The sequence below is a fragment of the Mesocricetus auratus genome, unplaced genomic scaffold (genome assembly GCF_017639785.1).
Source record: "Mesocricetus auratus isolate SY011 unplaced genomic scaffold, BCM_Maur_2.0 Super-Scaffold_15014, whole genome shotgun sequence".
In the NCBI taxonomy this organism is placed as follows: Eukaryota; Metazoa; Chordata; class Mammalia; order Rodentia; family Cricetidae; genus Mesocricetus; species Mesocricetus auratus.
The window spans coordinates 14,022,050-14,042,166 of NW_024429186.1; the positions used below are offsets into that span (position 1 = coordinate 14,022,050).

The 20,117-nt window shown below is 46.9% G+C and overlaps 1 protein-coding gene across 1 annotated transcript; it reads right to left on the bottom strand.

The window, feature by feature from the left end:
- Positions 1 to 7,959: 7,959 nt before the first annotated feature.
- Positions 7,960 to 16,303, bottom strand: LOC121139250 (protein TCL1B5-like). The gene is made up of 4 exons (XM_040742545.1): positions 16,132 to 16,303; positions 9,402 to 9,572; positions 9,019 to 9,064; positions 7,960 to 8,450 (listed from the first exon to the last, which is right to left on the bottom strand). The coding sequence occupies exons 1-4, from the start codon at positions 16,261 to 16,263 to the stop codon at positions 8,443 to 8,445; spliced, it is 357 nt and encodes a 118-aa protein (XP_040598479.1). The 5' UTR covers positions 16,264 to 16,303; the 3' UTR covers positions 7,960 to 8,442.
- Positions 16,304 to 20,117: the final 3,814 nt, after the last annotated feature.

The window sequence follows — 20,117 nt, forward strand, 5'->3', positions numbered from 1 at the left end:
AATGCCTGGGGGGTTCATGGTATTCTCCTTTGGAGATAAGGCTAGGCTCTGCAAGTTTTACATAGTTCAATTCTCAAACCCCGGTGCTCTTGGACTTATGATTTGAGAACCATTGGCGACAATAACCTCAAAACATCCTTGACGGCCAGTCCTGGCCCCCTGGTCCCCTTGGTATGGTCCTACTTTCTCCCCAACCTCTGAATACCCTCAGCTCCAGATGTCCTGCTGTCCCTGGAAAGGCACCACGTGTTCCATTCCATGTGTTGCTCATGTTCTCAATCCCAACAGGTTTCTTCCTCATCTGAAACTGCCCCCATCACTCCAGCACAACAAGACACCATCCCCACATCCATGGCCTGCAGTCACAGACAGCCTAGCCCATCTTGTGCCCTGTCCTCTGCTGGTTTTTATGACCTGCTGGTCCTCATGCCTTATGAGTAGGCCCCAGAATACAGGGGACACCTTAACAGAGAAAGGGGGCCAAAAAGGGCCTAATGTCACCCTACTGCCCATCTCTGTATAGTCTACAGGGCTGTCCTGAAGATGAAGTTGGGTAACTAGAGTGACACGCTCTTAGCCTCCAACAAGCGCATAGTATAGGAAGTCCACCTCCTCCGTTTAGTCTCTTATCCCTCTCACCCACTGGATGAATTAAAAACATGGCCACGTGTGATCATTAATTTGATTGGCAATTTGATGGGATCTAAATCTACGAGACAGGCTTATTAGGGTTCTTTAGGAATAATAGAACTAATAGAATGACCACACACACGGACATAAATATATATAGACTATAGTAACATCTCTTGCCAGTGAATTTGTGTTAGTGGCCACACCCCTTTGGGCATGGCTTCAGGTGCTGGAAGGTAGGCTCTCTCTCATGGGTAGCGGGTGGCACTGGAAGGGCAGAGACTTCCTCTTCCGGGGCAGGAATGGCGCTTTGGTTATTTACTGTTATCTGCGTAAGTTGTTCCCCAATAAAACACCCGTGTATTATTTATCTTGGGTCTAGTGAGTTCATTACTACCCCGTCTTCAATAGACTATGAGAATGACTTACAGGCTGTGGTCCCGTTGATAGACCAGGAGAGGAGCAGTCCTTTGCAGGATTCTTTTGTTTGGCACACATGCATCTGGCAGCCGTGAACTCCACCGGCTGCTGTGACTATAGCAGCCAGCAAAACAAGGGCTATGAACATGCAGGCGCTGCTCTGCAAGGTAAGTTCAGAACCCAGAGCCCCAGAAGAAACCAGAAGAGGCTGAGATAAGAGCAAATGATGCTTGTCTAAAGGTGGCTTCACGGACATGCGTGTACGTATGTGTTCCAGTGCATGAGGCCAGAGGTCAGCCTCAGTGTCTTCCTCTGTCATTTTCCACGCTTCCTTTATTAAGAGTACAAACAAGATATCACCACAGGCCAGCATGTCCCAGGAGAGGTAGGCAAGCGCAGGACCCAAGGTACCCTTAACTGTTCATTCCCAGGTAGGACAACACCTAGCGCCTCCACGCCTATGAGTAATTTGTGGTGGGGAACTTCTGGCATGAGGAATAAGGCCTACCTAAGCTAGCGTGTGACACAAGCTCTGTGAGGGTAAGTCTGTCCTTGTGACCTGTTAGTGTGTGTGGGGGGGACAAACCTATTTCCCATCTCATGTGCATGCTTAAGATTGTGTATGGTCCATGTATACACACACAGGCGATCTAAAATTAATAATAGCTCATTTGTCAATTGGCAAGGAGTTAGCCAGTGCCCCCTCCTCACATAGTGCTACTTAAGAAACTACACACTCGGGCCCCTTGAATGGTGTGTTTACCTAGTCTGTAAAATGCATGCTATACTTTTTCACTGCCACTCTGTGTCCAACCTGGACATCACGTCTCAGGACACCCCGAGACTCATAACACAGTGATCCTCTTGCTTCTGCCCCTTCCCAGTGGTGGGGTCATAGGTGTCCCCTGATGTGCCCAGCTTTCAATGTGGATGCTGTCCTCATGCTTGCATGGCAAGGGCATTACTAACTGATTCATCTCCTCTGTCTCATTGCGATAAAAAGCACCTGATACTAAATCTACCATAGTGCACTTCTGAGAGTATAGTATGGTATGAGCACGTTTTACAGCAGGTTTCAAGAACTCTTTCCCTGCATGCCTTTTGAATAGCAGCTCCCACTTCCTGCCCTCCACAGCCCCTGGCAATCACTGCTTCATTTTCTGCTCCTGTGATTTGCACAGCTTTAGGAATCTTCTATAAATAGAATTATGCAGGACTCACCCTGCTGTGACAGACTTGTCTCACTTAGTGCGATGTCTTTAGGGTTCTGGCCTCTAATCTCAAGTGTGTGTGTGTGTGTGTGTGTGTGTGTGTGTGGTGTGCGTGCACACATACCTCCTGCACATATACCACACAATTTTTATAATGATTACAGCATGCTGATTGTACAGTTATCATAGAGTATCTCCATTAAGCCTTACAAAGAAATGAGAAACTTGCAAAAGGCTTGTAGAGGGACTTTGTCCATCTCGGTCCTACTGGACAGTTTCTCTCCTCCCATTGGATCCCCACCACCATTATGAAATAACCACTAGAGACTTAATACATATTTATAATTGTTTGGCCAATGGCTTAGGCTTCTTACTGGCAAGCTGCCTCTTAATTATTCACCCGTTTCTATTCATCTGTATCACCATGTGGTCTTGGCTCACCTAAGTGATGCCTTGGCATCCTGTATCCTGCCTGCCTGGCGGATACATGGTATCTGCTCTCTGTCTTCCTCCCTCCCTCCCTCCCTCCCTCCCTCCCTCCCTCCCTCCCTCCCTCCCTCCCTCCCTCCCTCCCTCCCTCCTTCCTTCCTTCCTTCCTTCTGTCTGCCCACCCATCTCTTTGTTTGGAATTCCCACCTGTTCATTGGCCAAAACAGCTTTACTCATCAACCAATATGAGAAGCACATAGTCACAGCATGCAGAGGACGTCCCCATCAGAGGCTTTCCTTTATGACGGGACCGCTGTGGAAGACCACCTGCCTACAGCATGGAGTCACTCACTGTGGGCAGCTGCAGCTAGACTAGCTAGACCCTCACAAGGAGTGATGGCCAAGTCTCTCCCAGAAGTCTCTGAAGCTGCCAATCTATTTAAGGAACCAAAAATTAAATAAATAAAAGTTAAAAAAAACATGGGCCCTAAATCTACACAGAGAAAGGGAACTTCTAAAGGTAAAGGAATATTTAACTCCTTACATCAGGAGTGCCATGTCTGGTGCCTAAGCCCCTGCTCTCAGAGAAGGGAGGTAACTGTCCACCACTCCTGTTAACATTCCTTTGCTAATTGCTGGTCATAAGGGTCCCCTGGCCCAGGGGATAACTGACAGACCCTGTGACCCTCTAACCCTGCAAGCCCATGCCCTGTCTTATCTCACTCAAATGTACCTTGCTTAAAATATATAGTTACTACTGCTTGACTCTGTACTTTGTATGACTTTAAGTAACCATGGAAACCCTGAAATTTGTGGCTTTCAACCTTATGGTCTGCCCCTTTAAAAGCTTCTCTTTTGGGCTGGTTGGCACCTCATTTCCTCTGCCATGGAAAGAAATCCAAGCTGGCCAGCTTGAACAATGAAGGAAACCTTTTGCTTTTGCATCAGAGTGTGGACTCCTTAGGTCAGTCTCTGGGCTCTGCGAACCTGGCCCAACAGTTTCTGATTTCTTCAGCCTTTTCATGACCATAAAGCCAACCTGTCTCATTCAGTCTTAAGGAAATAAGCAAGGGTGGGCTGGAGAGATGGCTCAGTGGTTAAGAGCACTGGCTGCTCTTCCAGAGGACTGGGGTCTATTCCCAGCACCCACATGACAGCTCACAACTGTCTGTAGTCTGGCACAGTGATCTGACCTCTTCATACAGACATACATGTAGGAGGGAAAACACCAATGCACATAAAATAAATAAAACAAAGAAAAGAAACCAAGAGTGTACCTGATTCTAGAATTGTCAAAGCCAATTGCAATCTTTAACACTGGTGTAGTTTTTGGAAGTGGGGTACTCTCACTACCCCCAATTTCCTGATGAGAAGTATACCCAGAAACCAGCCGCAGTTATTTGCCTGAGGGTAGCCAGAATCTGCCTTTCTTGGCTACCAGTGTTTACTTGCTGGGTTCTGCTTATGGTTCAGGACCAGGAGAGAAGGCAGAACATTGGATGAAACAGGATCCCATGTTCTCTGAGATGGTAACGTCCACTTGGAGGGGGGGGGATGTGATGTCCTGCAACCAAGTGCCAGCCAGTGTGCCTGAAGGGCATGGAGCCTGGAGCTGGTGAATATAGCTGAGAGAGTCTGTCTTGCTGGTCAGAACAAAAATTTATGCTAGGAACTTCCAGGAAGTAATAGGGTCTGAATGACCTCCAGTTGCTGTGTGGAAGATGGACCTTGAGGGGACAAGAGTGAAAGAAGAGAAACCAATTAAAGTTAGAAAGCTAGGGCAGAAATTGGCCAACTTTTTTTTGTTTCTTAAGATTTCATTTTTATTATATATACAACATTCTGCCTCCATGTATGCCTGCCTACCAGAAAAGGGCTCCAGATCTCATCATAGATGGCTGTGAGCCACCATGTGATTACTGGGAATTGAACTCAGGACCTCTGGAAAAGAAGTCAGTGCCCTTAACCTCTGAACCATCTTTCCAGCCCCCAATTTTTTTAATAAAGGGCCAGATAGCAAATATCTGGGACGTTATGGGCCATAATGTCTCTGTTGTAGCTATTTGATTCTGTCATTGTTGTGAGGACCATAAATGATAAATGCTGAGTGTGACTGGTCAATAAAACTTATAAAAAATGCCCAGCATATTTGGTCATAGTCTTTACTCCTGGTCTAGATATTAAATACTCAGGTACAAAGTTACCAGCAATGAAGGTACTCAGATAAATGTGTTGCAATGGAGGTTTTCAGGAAGCCGTTAGGGTTAGAACCCAAGCTGTAGCATCACCCTTACAAGCTAGAGACTCCACCGCCCTTCTGAATAGACTGATTAATAACTAATAGCAAAAAGCCAAAAAAGAAAATCTAACATGTCCACAATTGAGAAGCTTCAGTGACAACCTAAATCCACCTGGGAGTCCTAACAAGGGATTTAGAGATACACAGAGGACCAGAGATGTGTATAACTAACAGTTTCTAGGAGGAGCCCTGCCCATCAATCTGGCCTGAAGGTGGTCTGAAATTAGAAATGTGTGAAATCTTCCTGGAGACTAGCCTCACTCATGGCTGCCTCTTTTTCTGTCAGCAAGAGATTGCTAGGGAAATGTCAATTCCTTAGGCCTCATTTTGTTTTAATACTTGGATAGCCAAACGGAGGGGGCATGGTATACCTAGAATACCTTTATTCCTGCTAACATAGTTGCAAATGCATGGGGAAGTATCTGCTCTTACTTGAGTGTAAGGGATGTTCACTTTTTTTTTGAGACAGGGTTTCTCTGTTGCTTTGGATGTGGTCTTGGAACTTGTTCAGTAGACCAGGCTGGCCTTGAACTCCCAGAGATCCTCTGCCTCCAGAGTGCTGGGATTCAAGGCATGTGCCACCAACGCCCTGCAGTGTTCATTTTCTAGCACTTTGATATCAACTTAGATCACAGAAGCACATGGGTGTATTCCTTCACAAAAAAGTCAAGCTACAAATGAAGTCCCTTTTGGTGACAGAGGGATGAGAAGAGACTCCTGCCATCTGTGGTCACAGACGGAGACTATGCATGCAGACAGGGCAGACAGGATTTGATGAGGAAAGATAGGAGGGTTCTCAAAACAGGATTCATTTGACTAGACTTGCACAATATGAGTGATCAAACAATAGCTGGATGTTTGGAGAACCCAGTGGGACTCAGACTATGAGGCTGGATGTCTCAGTGGTCCCAGTCTGATGGTACTAGAAGTCTGGAGGATTTCTAAGAGCCACTGGCCTTCATTTCCTATTGGAAGGCTGAGGCTGCAGGATCCGATGGCAGCAGTACAGACACAAGGGAGATGACTTCTGCAGAGAGCAAAGGTGAGCAGGGGAAACGGCATCGCTTCCCCCGAGACCTCTTTGTTTGGTTTGGTTTTGGCTTAGAGACTGGCATCTATATGATCCTGACCATCCTGAATCTTGCTATGTGGACCAGTCTGGCCTCGAACTCACGGAGATTCACTTGCCTCTGCCTCCCAAGCACTGGAATTAAAGGCGTGCCTGCCGTTGCCCTCAGACTTGTTTAGATCTGAGCCACTGCCAGACAGTGCCAGCCATTCTGGGGACAGTCCTCCCCAGTTAGCTAATCCTTCTGGGAAATAACCCAACACCCCTGTCTACCCAGAGATGTGTCTCTTAGTTGACTACAGAAGCAGTCAAGTTGGCAACTGAGATCAGCCATCATAGAAGACCACTTCCTGGGAGCCAGTATGTCTGTTGCTCCTAAGGTAAGATTTTCACCAAGTGGAGGAGCCACGAGATGTTTATGAGAGTAAAGGCCCTAAGTAGTCTCAGGGAGAGTGACCTGGATTGTGTGTCCATCAATACATGGGGTCCTGGCTCTAAGAGCCCTTAGAAAATGCCTTTGAACAGAGATCTTTGAGGAAGTCATTAGGACACATGAGGTCATGAGACTGGGCCTATGGTTGGTGTCCTTGTGGAAGAGGGAATTGGGACACACTCTCAGAAGGAGGGCCATGAGGAAGACACAGAAAACAGCATCTATGACTAAGGAGACAATCCTCAGAAGACACCAGCTCCGCCCACACCTTGCTATCAGCTTTCTGGCTGCCATAGGACTGTAGGAAAATAAAAATAAAAATTAACACCAGTCATTTTGTCACAGAGTCTCTTGTGGCCCTGAGCCTCAGGGGAACCTGGCAGAGTATCAAGGTTCTGCTCCCCAGAGGTCCTGGGTTCAATTCCTGTCAACCTCATGGCGTCTCACAAAATTTCTAATGAACTTAGGTGCCTTGTTCCAGCCTGCAGGCATACATGCAGGCACAACACTGTATACATAAATACATCTTTAAAAAGCAAAATGACAAAAAAAGGTCTCAGGTGCCAAGTAGTGGCTTTCACCTTTAAGCCCAGCAGTCAGGAAGCAGAGGCAGGCAGATCTGAGTTCTACGCCAGCCTGGTATACAGAGAAAAACAGTCATACACACAGAAAACTTGTCTCAAAACACACCACACACACACACACACACACACACAGAGAGAGAGAGAGACAGACAGACAGACAGACAGACAGACAGAAGCCCTCATATATTCCAGGCTGGCTTTAACTTCATTAGTCAAGGATCACCTTAAACTTGTGATTCTCTGACTTCCACATCTTAAGTGCTAGGAGTCCAGCAAGTGCTCACACAGCTAGTTTGAACCCTGGTAATGCAATACTGAGGGGTCAACATAGAGCATTGTGTATGCAAAGTCAGCTTGTGACAAACTGAGCTAAAGCCACAGTCCTATAATGGTTTTTCTAGATTCACTCTGTAAAGTTACAGCTTCCATCTGCTGACACTTTCTTCCTGTGAATTGTGTGAGAGACAGTGCCTTTCTTTCCTGTGGATCAGCTGAAGGAAGGACATGTTCACAGTACCCGGCCTCTGTCCCCGCTGTGCGGCTCCCTTGACATCTGGTGTCTTCATGTGCAAGGACACTTTCTCCCTCTGGCCTGTAGTGAATTAGTGTGGCTCCTGTGTTGACTCTGTCAGTCACTGACCACTCTCCATCCCTCCACGTTAAGCCACAGCTTCTTATCCTATGCCCAGCACAGCTTCACCCAGCTCCCACACAGCCTCCCTGTTAGACCTTCCCCAGGTACCCTGCTGCTGAAATGCACCAGGAACCATTCCCCAGTGAGGAAATGTCCTGAAGAGGTCACACAGTGCTCCTGTAACGTTTGGGGGTCAACTTCTACTTCCTGCATGAGAACCCAGATAAGGACAGATAGGCTCAGCACAGAATTTAAGGAAAAGCAGTTAAGTTTAATTAGTTAAAAACAAGTTTGGGGCAGGCATTAGGGTCAGCATCACTTCTGGGACCCAAGTCCTGAGCATGTGGGAGAAGTGACCAGATGCCCCTGTGCACATCCCATTGTGCCTTCAAGCACGGAGCACAGAGTCCTCTGCCCAGCACCAGGTCAACTTCCAGACAGCATTGGTAGCTCAGAGATCCACAGGGCGTGGAGTCCCCATCCATACCTGCTCCACAAGTGCCTCCAGATCAGAGTCACCTGAGGGGCATGCTGCACTGGGAGTCCAGGAGAGGGACTCAAAAGGATGAGAGGTCTTTAGAAGGACAATCTGTAAGGTCAGCATCAGAGGCAAAAGGAGACAAGAAAGTCATAGCTGTACCCAGGAAGGGAGGAGGCTCAGGACACAGGCAGCCAGGCTCACGGAAGCAGATTATCTGAAGTTCAGGGCTGCCAACCAGGAGGCACTGCCATACTAGAGACCTGGGGAAAAAGCAGAGAAGTAGATGCACAAAATCTCCACTGACGGTGCAAGGGGCAGGGACCTGAAGGGCTACCAATACCTAGAGAGGACCAAGGAGACACTGCTTAGTGAATCCCCACAGAACTGGGTGCTGGACCCAAAGGCTGTGCTCCAGCCAGTCCAGCTCCAGCCCTGCCCCTGGACCACTCTCTCCTCAGACAGGTAGAGCTGCTTCCAAGCTTGGGGGAGATGCCCAGTGTAAATTCTCTTGGGCCAATACCACCCAGCACTCCAGTGTGATTAAACTGGAGAGACATGGTCACTAGGTTCTAGTCCCATCACTGCTATTACAGGGCTCTGTTGTCTCAGGACTCACTTTCCAATACCCTGAGTCTGTTTGCTTAGCTGTGACATGGAGCACTGAATACATGGAATTGTTTCCAGGACTGAGGGTGACTCTGTGGGGTCAGTTCACAGCACTTATATCCAAAGGAGAAGGGTGACAGGTGACCACACAAGGAAAGCCCAGGGAGAGCCATCAGCACTGCCTCCCAATAAAGAGGGAAAGCCTTTTGGTGGCCATCTTACCTTCACTGAAGTCCAGCTTCAGGTCCAATTGTTCTCTGCCTCCAATCTGCAGGAGAGGGAACAGCCATCAGGATCCTGGGTGACACACATCTAGCCAACTCTAAGACAATGACCATTCAGACTTGAGGCAACACAGAGGGGAAGGGGGCAGAAGGGGATCTGGGGTGTGGATTCTAGAGCCAGAGAGGAGCGGTACTTCCATCCCCGCCCTACTAGACACAAATACTCCACTAAAAATGATGTTGTTAGCACCCTTGAATGAAGAGTGAATGAAGGAGAGGAGAGAATCTCCCTGGGAGAGCTGTCCCTGCCCCTCATCAGCTGCTGCTGTCAGGGGAGTGTCCCCTCTGCCACACCTTCACTGTGAAGTGTCAAACACTTACCTGGATGTGGTCCATTAATTTCCAGAACCGGTTGTCTGACCCCAGGTATAATATCAGAGAATACTGCACCCACTTCGTGGGGATATAAGCCAAACATGGGGATACGCTGGACGGGGCCTCCTGGGAGACTTTGCTCACCTGCTGCATCCTGATAATGAGGGAGTCTCCAGGCTGAAAGGTATAGAGAGGAGAGGTACATTAGGAACAGATCCTGTTAGTCATACTTGGGCCTGGGTAAGTTTTGCTGTAAGGTCAATATCAGAGGTTTATGTTCCCAAAGCCCTCACTACAGTCTTGTCTCCAACATCTGTGCCTTCCCCAGGACCTGGGATGTCTTCTGCTCTTCTGCCTGGTCTGACCCTGTCCTCCCTCTGCCCATCCCTGCTCATCCCCAGCTTCTCCCACACAGTAGCCACAGTCTCCAGACACACAGCACCTTTCACGGATGCTGGATTCGGCCCTGGGTCTCAGCCATTTCTACTGCTTTAAAAATTCTCCTTTGAAAAATAAGATACTGGGGAGATGACCCCATTGCTTAAGTGTACTAGCTGCACAGACATTAGGACCTAAGTGTGAATCTCAAACACGCATATAAAAGCCACAGTCACACATGTGCCAGGGCTGTGGAAAGCTGAGATGGGAGGACCACTGAGGTTTCCTGACTGCAGTCTAGCTCCAGATTTGGTGAAAGATGCTGTCTCAAGGGTATAATGGAGAGAGAGAGAGAGAGAGAGAGAGAGAGAGAGAGAGAGAGAGAGAGAGAGAGAGAGAGAGAGAGAGAGCAAGTCACCTGAACATTGAATAGGCATAACACACATACACACACACACAGGCCCAGGGCTATGGCTTTACCAAAAGAAATGCAATGTGGTGTTGACGTTGAGCTTCATGTGCCTTTAATAAATGCAAAAACAGAAACCTTAGCCAGCACAGAAGGTTACAAAGTGAAAAAGTCTAAATAGTGAAGCATGGTGGTGCATGCCTTTAATCCCAGCACTCAGGAGGCAGAGGCATGCTGATCTCTGATTGGAGACCAGCATTTGTCTACGTAGCGAGTTCCAGTACAGTTATACAGAGAAACTCTGTCCTGACAAAACCAAACAAAAACAAAGAAAACCATTACTATAAACTGTAAGCAAGTGCCAGGCATGACCACCATGCAGAGAGTGTGTCCCGGACTCCCTACCAGTGTTCCCCTGTCTTCCTCTAATTGCCTGCATTTTTTTCACTTGTCACACTCTGGCAGGTCACCCTTCTGTTGGTCACCCTAACAATTTTTTTGAGAGTCTGCCCTTCTGTTGTTCTGACTTTAGGTTGTCAGTGAAGAGGGACAGCAAAGAAGGGACAGGGACCCACATTGTTGTGTCACCTGCTTTTATAGTAAATGAAGTTTTATTTGAAACTCCATTGTCTCTGGTGCTTTGCACCATGGTGGCCCAGGAAGTGTTCCCAAGTCCTCAGCGCCTACAAAATGAAAAGTTTCCCTCTGCATCCTCAGATTGAAAAAAACCTCCTGATTCTTGTTGAGATCACACTGTGAAAGTCTTGTGTCACCAGCAACCGTGTGTGGGAACTCACATGCACACACACTCTGGTACACACACACACACTCAGAGTGTGAGAGAGTGAGCTGTAGTAGAATTGTGACAGTATGTGTATAAGAGTTAGTATGAGAGTAGAATGTGTGATTTGAGAAAGAGTGTGATGTGTGTGTGTTGGGGAAGTCCTGTGCATTTGTCAATAAAGTACTGTCTGGCCAATAGGGAATCTAGATAGGAGGGACTAGGAGTCCAGGAGGACTCTGGGTAGGAGAAACACAAGGAGTCGAGATGTAACGCCATTGGGGTAGGAAGCCCGGAAACCTCTCCAGTAAGAGACATACTTAGATTAACAATTATGGGGTAATTACCTAAGTCAGAGCTAGCCAGTAAGAAACAAGCAAGGCCAACAGCTTCATAATTAATATAGCCTCCTGTGTGCTTATTTGGGGGCTACAATGCGGCAGAGCCCAGGCAGCTGGCGGGGGATAAACCAAAGCGGCTAGCAAAGAAAAAGCTTCTCTTAACAAAATGGTGTCAGGAGTGGGATCATGAATTTCCACGCAAAATAACAAAAGATTTAAAGGAATTTTAGAAACAGAAGAACAGACAGAAGCACAGATTTTGGTAGCAGCATTTTTCTCAGGTGTGCTCTTTTGCTAGCCACAAGCCGAGATTCACGCGGCTCGCTTACTGGAGTCTTCCTGACTCGGCATAAAAAGAAAAAGAAAAAAAAACCAACAGGGTTCTTTTAAGAGACTCTGCTAACGATTGAAAGGTGTGTACGTACAGCTGGAAGTGGCAGCTTTTGCTGGAGGTCAGCATGGACTGAGGCGGTAAGCTGGAGTCACGCTTAACGCCCGCCATCTTGAAAAAAAAAGAAAACGGCAGTTTAAAACAGCCGCGGTTTTACAGTTAAGACACGTGGCCAGAAAAACAAAGATTTACAGTAAAGTCAGACTTGGAAGAAGAAAATCTCTAAAGGTTTACAGTGTGTTTAAAAATATACGTAAGACTGAGAGAGAAAATAAAAAAGCCGGCTGTGGTGGCTCACGCACGCTGGTAGGAATTGCTCCAGAGGCAGAGGCAGGCAGATTTCCAAAGACAAACCCTGTCTCAGAGAAAAATAAATTAAAATAAATAAAGTAATAATATATAAATAAATAAGCCACGTAAATATGGAAAATACACAGAGAGTCTGGATACTGTACGCTATTATGTTTTTCAGTTTTTTCATTGCTAAGGAAGGAACAAATGCTAAAGTACACTTGATTATAAATGCTTCTGAATTAATTCAACTTATATCTTTTGAAAATGCCTTGACTTCAAAATTTAAGTATATGGATATGTTACTCGGAAAAGGAGTTTTAGTTTATGTTTCCACAGAAAATGAAAAGCTGAGGATTCCTTCCAGTCTTCTGTGGTTTGACGAACCAAAACCCCCGGAAGCAGTGGATCAGATGTTCCAACAATTGAAACAGCTAAGATGATGCAGTTTTACAGACCCCGAAAATACGGACTTATACAGGTTTCTGAGTTTTGTCATGATCCCCATGGTATGAACAGCGCCCCCTTCCAGCAGGAAGCAGTTTGGAATGAGCGACGTCCTAATTCCCATCTTGTTTATAAATCTTTGTTTTCATTTAAATGGGATTGTTTATAATTGGCTAGTGATCACAGCCAATCCTTTTTAATGGTAAAAAAGGGAATTATGGTATGGGTATTGTTTTTCATTTATTGAGACAAATTCAAGGTCAATTTTGTGATATGTATATGTCTCCTCTTGATTAAGTATTGTGCTTATACTGATCTTTTAAAACGTAATACATAATTGAATACAGACTATAGATAGTTATTGATAATAAGATTTATAGTTAGGTAAGTTAGGTTTTCTAGATATATAGAGATGTATTTGAGACAGATAGATAAACAGTCTTCAAACCTCTCAAAGACCTTCAGAAAATGGCATTTAAAATGGTTTAGGGTTTTTCTTGACAATGAGAAATGTCTGCTCCTGGCAGCACCAATTACGTCTGAGAGGAAGATGGGCATCGAAGAAACTTGTTATGGAGTTTGCTTTCAACATGGCAAGATTAGCCATTTGGGCAAGAAACTGCTCTTACCTAGACTGTTTGACTGTTGTTGTATAATCTGGACATGCAGGACCCACAGGAAAGTGACTGCTGAACTCAGTCTTACAGGGTTCCTGCTTCATGGAAGAGTCTACGGGACTTTCTGCAGGACACAGAAAAATGACTGACAGACTGCTGATGCAGATGGACAGTTTGAAATTTCCTGCTTTGCTGAGAAGTGTTCCAGACACACTGTGGCCTATGGGCTGAAGATGGATGCCCCAACGTTACAGAGGAACTTCGGGTGACTGTCCAGGCAGTAAGATGTCTCTGTCAATCCTAGTGTTTATATATTATCCTTCTGTGGTCTTTGATAGAGTTGAAGACAGATAGCTATAATTATAGTTTTCCTTAGTTATGATAAAAGATAAGCTACATATAGGACTTTGGACTCACAAGGATGGGATGGATAATATTTTCTTTAAATCTTGCTAAAATATTGTAACTATGTTCTTATTTGATAACTGTTCTGTTATATATAATTTGACTATGCTAAAGTTAAGACCTTTCTTTTTGTTTAAACAGAAAAGAGGAGATGTTGGGGAAGTCCTGTGCATTTGTCAATAAAGTACTGTCTGGCCAATAGGGAATCTAGATAGGAGGGACTAGGAGTCCAGGAGGACTCTGGGTAGGAGAAACACAAGGAGTCGAGATGTAACGCCATTGGGGTAGGAAGCCCGGAAACCTCTCCGGTAAGAGACATACTTAGATTAACAATTATGGGGTAATTACCTAAGTCAGAGCTAGCCAGTAAGAAACAAGCAAGGCCAACAGCTTCATAATTAATACAGCCTCCTGTGTGTTTATTTGGGGGCTACAATGCGGCAGAGCCCAGGCGGCTGGTGGGGGATAAACCAAAGCGGCTAGCAAAGAAAAAGCTTCTCTTAACATGTGTGTGTGTGTGATGCACATATGTGACAGTCTGAAAAGGACAAAGGAGACTCAGGTGTCTGCTCCATCACTTTCTCCCTCATGTCTTTGAAGTAGGGACTCTGACTCCGCCCCCACAGCACTGAAGTTATGGGCTACAGAGACACATGGTGCTTTTCATGTGGCTGCTGAGATCCTAACTCGGGCTCACAGGTTTTGGTTTGATTTTTAAGATTCATTTATTTGCTTTTGTATTTGTAACCTGCTTGAGGCAGGATCTCTGGAACTGGCTATATGGGCCAATGTGGCCTTGAACTTAAGAGATCTACCTGCTTCTGCCATGTCTCTGTGTGTAAATGTAACAATGCAACCTACTTATTAGTATACTAACCAAGAGACACACATACACACAGAGAAATAGAAGGAGGGAATAAAGAAAGAAGGAAATGAGGAAAAAAGAGAGAAGAACAATGCTGGGCCTGTCATTACAACCTGGAATCCCAAAGGACTCAAGAGGAGCACAAGTCCCAGTCCAGGCTGGACTACAATTGAGTTCAAGTGCAACTCCATGGGCACTCTAGTGGATGTGTCCCTTAGTAACAGCTTTGCCTGGGGACCTGAGATTGATTCTTTTACAGGAGCCATCAGATTTTCCCCATCCCCCTTTTAACTCAATTGCCTAAGAAGCTGTTCTGGAAGCTTCACCTGCCCCTCTAGGCACACGTGGATCCAACAGCTAAGGCTGCCCAGAAGCAGGATGTTGGGAGACATGTGACCCTAATGAATTAATGACTGCACAAAGTTTCTCATGGAAGATGTCTCATTTACATCTTCACTAACAGAATTCTTTTATGTTATTTTTTTAACCAAAAACATGTCAAAAATATTTCCATATTTTTTGGTGTAGGTTTAAAGAAAAACATATCTACTTTAAGATTTTATTTTTTGATGGCACTGTAAGTGAATTACCCCATTCTTAAGTTTCAAACCTGAGACAAACTAAGATCCAATAATATATTCAAGTTGGCCCCAGATGAAGGGGAACAAGGATGAAAAAGGAAGGACATGATGGCTCCTAGGTATGGAGGAGGAGAAGGTTTATTGTAGATAAAAGGGCAAAGACAGGAATGTTTGAGAAGACTCCGGAGTCTCCAAGACTGTGAGCCAGGCCATATGGGGAGAGGGGTGAGGGGAGAAGGAGGGGGAGGGGAGGGACAGGAGAGGGAAGAGGAGTTGCCCATCAAGTGGGGTGACCTGGTCCAAGAGACTGGCAAAGTCAAAATGGCTGAGTTTTATAGGGGCCAGAAGAGGTAGGTGGGGGGGAGGTCCAGGCCATGGGATAAAGAGTTCAGGGGAAAGGCCAGGGTAAACCTGCCATACCCTGCAACAGGTATAGAGTGAGGGATGCTGGGAGAACCTGTTGGCCAGAGAACACTTTGATATCTTAACTATCATCACCTCAGAAGTTTGCCTCAGGTGTAAACAATTAACACCCCTCACCTAGTACCATACAGGGGAACCATAGGCTCTGCCACACATACACAAGGGCTTTGCCCTCAAGTGACATCCCTGGGCCTTGGGGAGAGTTTTGGTACCTAGAAACGCTTTTCCTGCAGCATCACAGAGTAGGTTAGCCTCCTGGGTTCCATTATGGCCTAAAGCCACAGCCCAGAGCAGTTTTCAAGGTGATTATCTTCTCACCAGGGGTTGCAGAACCCAGCAAGACCCCTAATCAGTTTCCAGTGTGAGGACCCCTTAGCTGTTAAATGCTTCCCCAGGCATTATAGTTTGGGAGAACTATAGTTTGGGAGCAGCAGATGTATCATTATTTGCAGAAAATCAGAAACTGGTGGTTTACATTCGTATCTGCTCCTTCCAAGTAGTGTGGCTTATACTGGACCCGGCTTTTTTATGACCTGGAGAACTCATTCACTCACCCCACAAAGCCCAGCCTAAACTATCCTATAAGCTTTCTCAGCATGCTTCCTCTGACTAGGCCCTCTACCAGTGAGTCAGGCCTCACCACAACAGATAAGCAGGGGCTCCTGGGGCTGGTGCAGGGGTGAAGACATGGTTCTGGTGACAGACCAGTATTGGCTATATTCTGATATGATAACATCACCCCAACACAAACACTTTAACCAACAAGTCTACCCACAATGTCAGCCTCACCGCAGCCCGAAAACTTACCCAGTTATGAGTGTTATCGGGAGTAAATTCATGACTCACAACCATCCAGAGTCTCTGTTTCTCATCACGGTAGTTACCAGGACTTACATATGTCAGGTTGCATGGGGGAAGACCCCGGGAAAGAGCAGCCATAGTGAGTGGCCCAGCTAGCTGGCAGCTTCCTTAAAATACACTCCGTCCTGCAGCGGCAGGCTGGGGCTAGGGCAGGGAGAGTAAGACAGGAGAAACCAAGACCTTCTGCACCTGGGTCAGGAGCTTAAGTCCCTAGAAACAGCTGCCCAGCTTCACCAGGTGCCCTGGATCCTCAGGCTAGCCCTCTACAGGGTTCTCTGTGGACACTGCCCAGACCCCCAGGGATTATTTTCATCACCACCTCTACAACACATTTCAGGAACCTTGGTGACGCCCCAGGATCTAGGACAGCGGTCCTCAACCTACCTAATGCTGTGACCATTAAATACAGTTCCCCATGTTGTGGAGACCCCAGTGATGACATTGTTTTTGTAGGTACTTCATAACTCTAAGTTTGCTACTGTTGTGAATTGTCATATAGATACTTTGGGAGACAGAGGTTTGCAAGAAGGTCAAAATCTACAACTTGAGAACCGATGCGCTAAGGGTTACCTGGCCTAAATTTCTTCTGGAAAACAAGCCTATTCCCCTCAGATGTTTGTGATCAAGATCATGTAAAACGTGATTGACTCTGGCAAGGGCAGCTTGGTTTCAGGCTAACCTTGCCCTTGACCTGGAGTGTGACTGCCCAAGGGGCCATCTCCTCAGCCCATCTCCTCACTTTTCTGAGGCCACAACAGGGCAGTCACAAAGCAGCCCTGTGAGGGCAGCACCTGTGCCCTGAAGACTGGCTCTGTGTGTCCTTTTCCTTTTTAGTGCCTCAGACCAGATTATTTTCATCCCACCCAGATCTTGGGGAACACCTGTGCCTGTCAGCATTTCCCCCTTCTTCCCTCCCTCTCATCCTTCCTTCCTTCCTTTTTCTCTCAGAAGGGTCTCATGTAGCCCAAGTTGTCCTCAGACCCAGTTGTAGTTGAGGATGACCCTGAATTCCTGGTCCTCCTGCCTCAGCAACTCTAGTGCTGGGATTTCATCACCATGCTCAGTTCTCTGTGGGGCTGGAGTTCCAATCTAGAGCTTTGCTTAGGCTAGCCCAGCAAGACCCCTAACTGCATGGAAACCCCTAGCCCCATGCAGGCATTTCCTGCATATTTTATGACAACTTGATTGAGCCTACAGTCATCTGAAAGGAGGGAGCCAATTAAGAAAATGGCTCCCTAAGATTGGGCTGTAGGCAACACTGTAGTGCATTTTCTTAATTGGTGATTCATGGGGAGGGGAGAGCTCAGCCCATGTAGGTGTGGACAGCCCTGTGCTGGTGACCTGGGTCCTCTATAAAAATATAGTGACCAAGTCATGAAGATGTACCTAGTAAGCAGCACCCCTCCATGGTCTCTTCACTAGGTCCTGACTTATGTTCTGACCCTGCTTGAGTTCCATTCATGATTTTCTTCAGAGATGGACTCCAGTGTGAAAGTGTAAAACAAGGAAACCTTCCCATCTTGCTTCTGGTCATATCTTTCATCACAGAAATAGTGGCTCTAAGACACTAGGTACTGCATCTTTAGACTAGAGACTGCAGACCCCTTTTCACAGATGAAGAAACTGAGGCATGGATGGTGTGGCCTGAGTGAGGTGGGTGGCAGTGGGAACCTGTGACTCACCTATACTTGGCTCTGACACTTTGCTGCCAATCTTCCCTGAGTCCCTAGAGTTGCTGGGGGCACAGGTAGAGGCTGAATGAAGGGATATGATAAAGCTAATGATGGGGGGAGGCAGGAGCTACTGTCTTAGGCTGGACACTGAAGCCCTGGGTCTTCTAACTCTTTGTAAAATGGAAAATACCAAGAGTGTTCTAGAGACACACTCTCTGTCTGTTACAGCCTAGGGAAGCAGGAATGGCCGGGGTAAGTACACTTAACCCAGGATGTTCCTCCAGCCACACAGAATGCATCCAGCTCTGTCCTCCTTCATCTCCTCTCACCAGAGAAAGAAGTGAAAGCTCCTGTCTGGTGATGCAGAGGTCATCATTCTCAAGGGCAGGGTGTGCCCAGTGATGATGGAGAAAGTTCGGATTCTGGATTTGCTTGTAGACCATCTTATCCTGGAGCAGGAGGGCTTACCCCGGGAGCAGTGTCTGTGGGTAGATCTTGACTGGCTGAGTCGTCTCCCCAGCCTAAGGATGGTCTTTTTCTTCTGGTGAGATCCTTCAACTGATGGGGTGAGGCTCACACACAATAAGGAAGCCAATCTGCTTTACCCCAAGTTCACTGCCTTAAATATGAACTCTCTCCAAGTCGACTGGTGAATCTGGCCACCACCACAGGTGATCTGGGAGAGCAGCAAACCTTGAGGAGGCAGATGACACTGCAAGTTGTCAAGACCCACTTTAAAGCAAAGGTTTCTACAGACTAACATGTCAGCTCAAAAACAGGCACTCTAACTGGCTACAACAGAAATGGAGGCTGACATGGGCATGCATGCTTCCAGATTCCCTGTGGAAGTGAAACCACTGTAGAGCAGAGAAGGCCCTGACTTCACTAACAGCACTGAGCTAAGTGGATATCTGGATGTATTTGTTACTTTTCTTTGTCTTGATAAACACGATGACTGAGGCAACTTACACAAGGAAGAGTTGCTTTGGTCTTACAGTTTCAGAGGGCTGAGTCCATCGTGTGAGGGAAGCAAGGCCGCAGACATACGAAGTGAGAACTCATATCCTCAACAGCAAGCATGAGGCTAAGACAGAGCTGGAGGGTGAGGTTTCGATGCTCAACCCCTGTCCCCAGTGACTGCTCCCTCCAGCAAGGCCACACCTCCCAAACCTCCCCAGGGAGCGCTGTCTTCTTGGGATTCAGTGTTCAAATACCTGAGTCTCGGGGGGACATTCTGTTCAAACCACCGGAAACTCAGCTTCGAGGGCACATCTTTATTGCCCCAGTGAAGGCAATTAGTGCCCACGTCTTCTGGGTTTTTGGGTCAGGCTGAGTTTTTTCCATCTTCCTGCTGGCTTGGGCTGATCCCTGAACTAAGCAAATGGAACGGGGAGTCTCTTCTGCAGTGTTCTCTGGCCTGTCTTCAGCCAGTCCTTTCCCAGGCTGAATCATCTGATTAGGTGACCAAGACTCCCTGTCAGTGTGTCCGTTCCTCACGTTCCTCAAGTGTGGTCCAGGTCACTTGGGCAATAACAAGCTCACCTTGCCCATCATTCTGCTTGGTTTAGCATTTCCTTACCCTGAGAACGCCCAGGAAGTCACTGTCTGAGCTTTTGTCACGGGAGCCTGAGGACACTCCATCATTGTGTTGTCTCTAAATACCTTGAGTTCCCTCCTTGCCTGTTCGTTTGAGGTCAATACCTCAATCGCAGTTCCAACCAGGCCCCTTCGAGATAGGCTCTCTACCTCACATCTATCCCGTGGTTCTGGCCCAGTATCTGGGAGTGTCAGAGCAAGGTGTGCCAACAGCACAGTCCTTTTCTCTTCGTCTGCCAAGGCTGCCACAGCGCCCCCTGTCTGTGGTCTGGAATCACCTGCACCCCAGCCTATGCACCTGTACTCAGTTCCTGGGGCTTGGGAAGGGCTCCCTCTGAAGGGAGAGGTCAGCATTGCTGGGCAGAGCTCATGTCTGGGGAAGAGCAGCACCATGGACAGAGGGCTGCATCTCAACATCTCTCCATGCCAGGTAGCAGAGAGGGGCCGGTTGGCCAGGATACATAACCTCCTGTCAGCCATGGTGGGGACAATGACTAGATAGAGGACAAAAGGACCACCTTCCATGAACATCATTCCTTCCAGAGATACATTCTCAGCTTCTACCTGTGACCCAGTAATTCTAGGGGCTCAGCTAAGATTGGCATCAAAGCGTCAGAGCCAAGAATAGGTGAGTCACAGGATCCCACTGCCAACCACCTCACT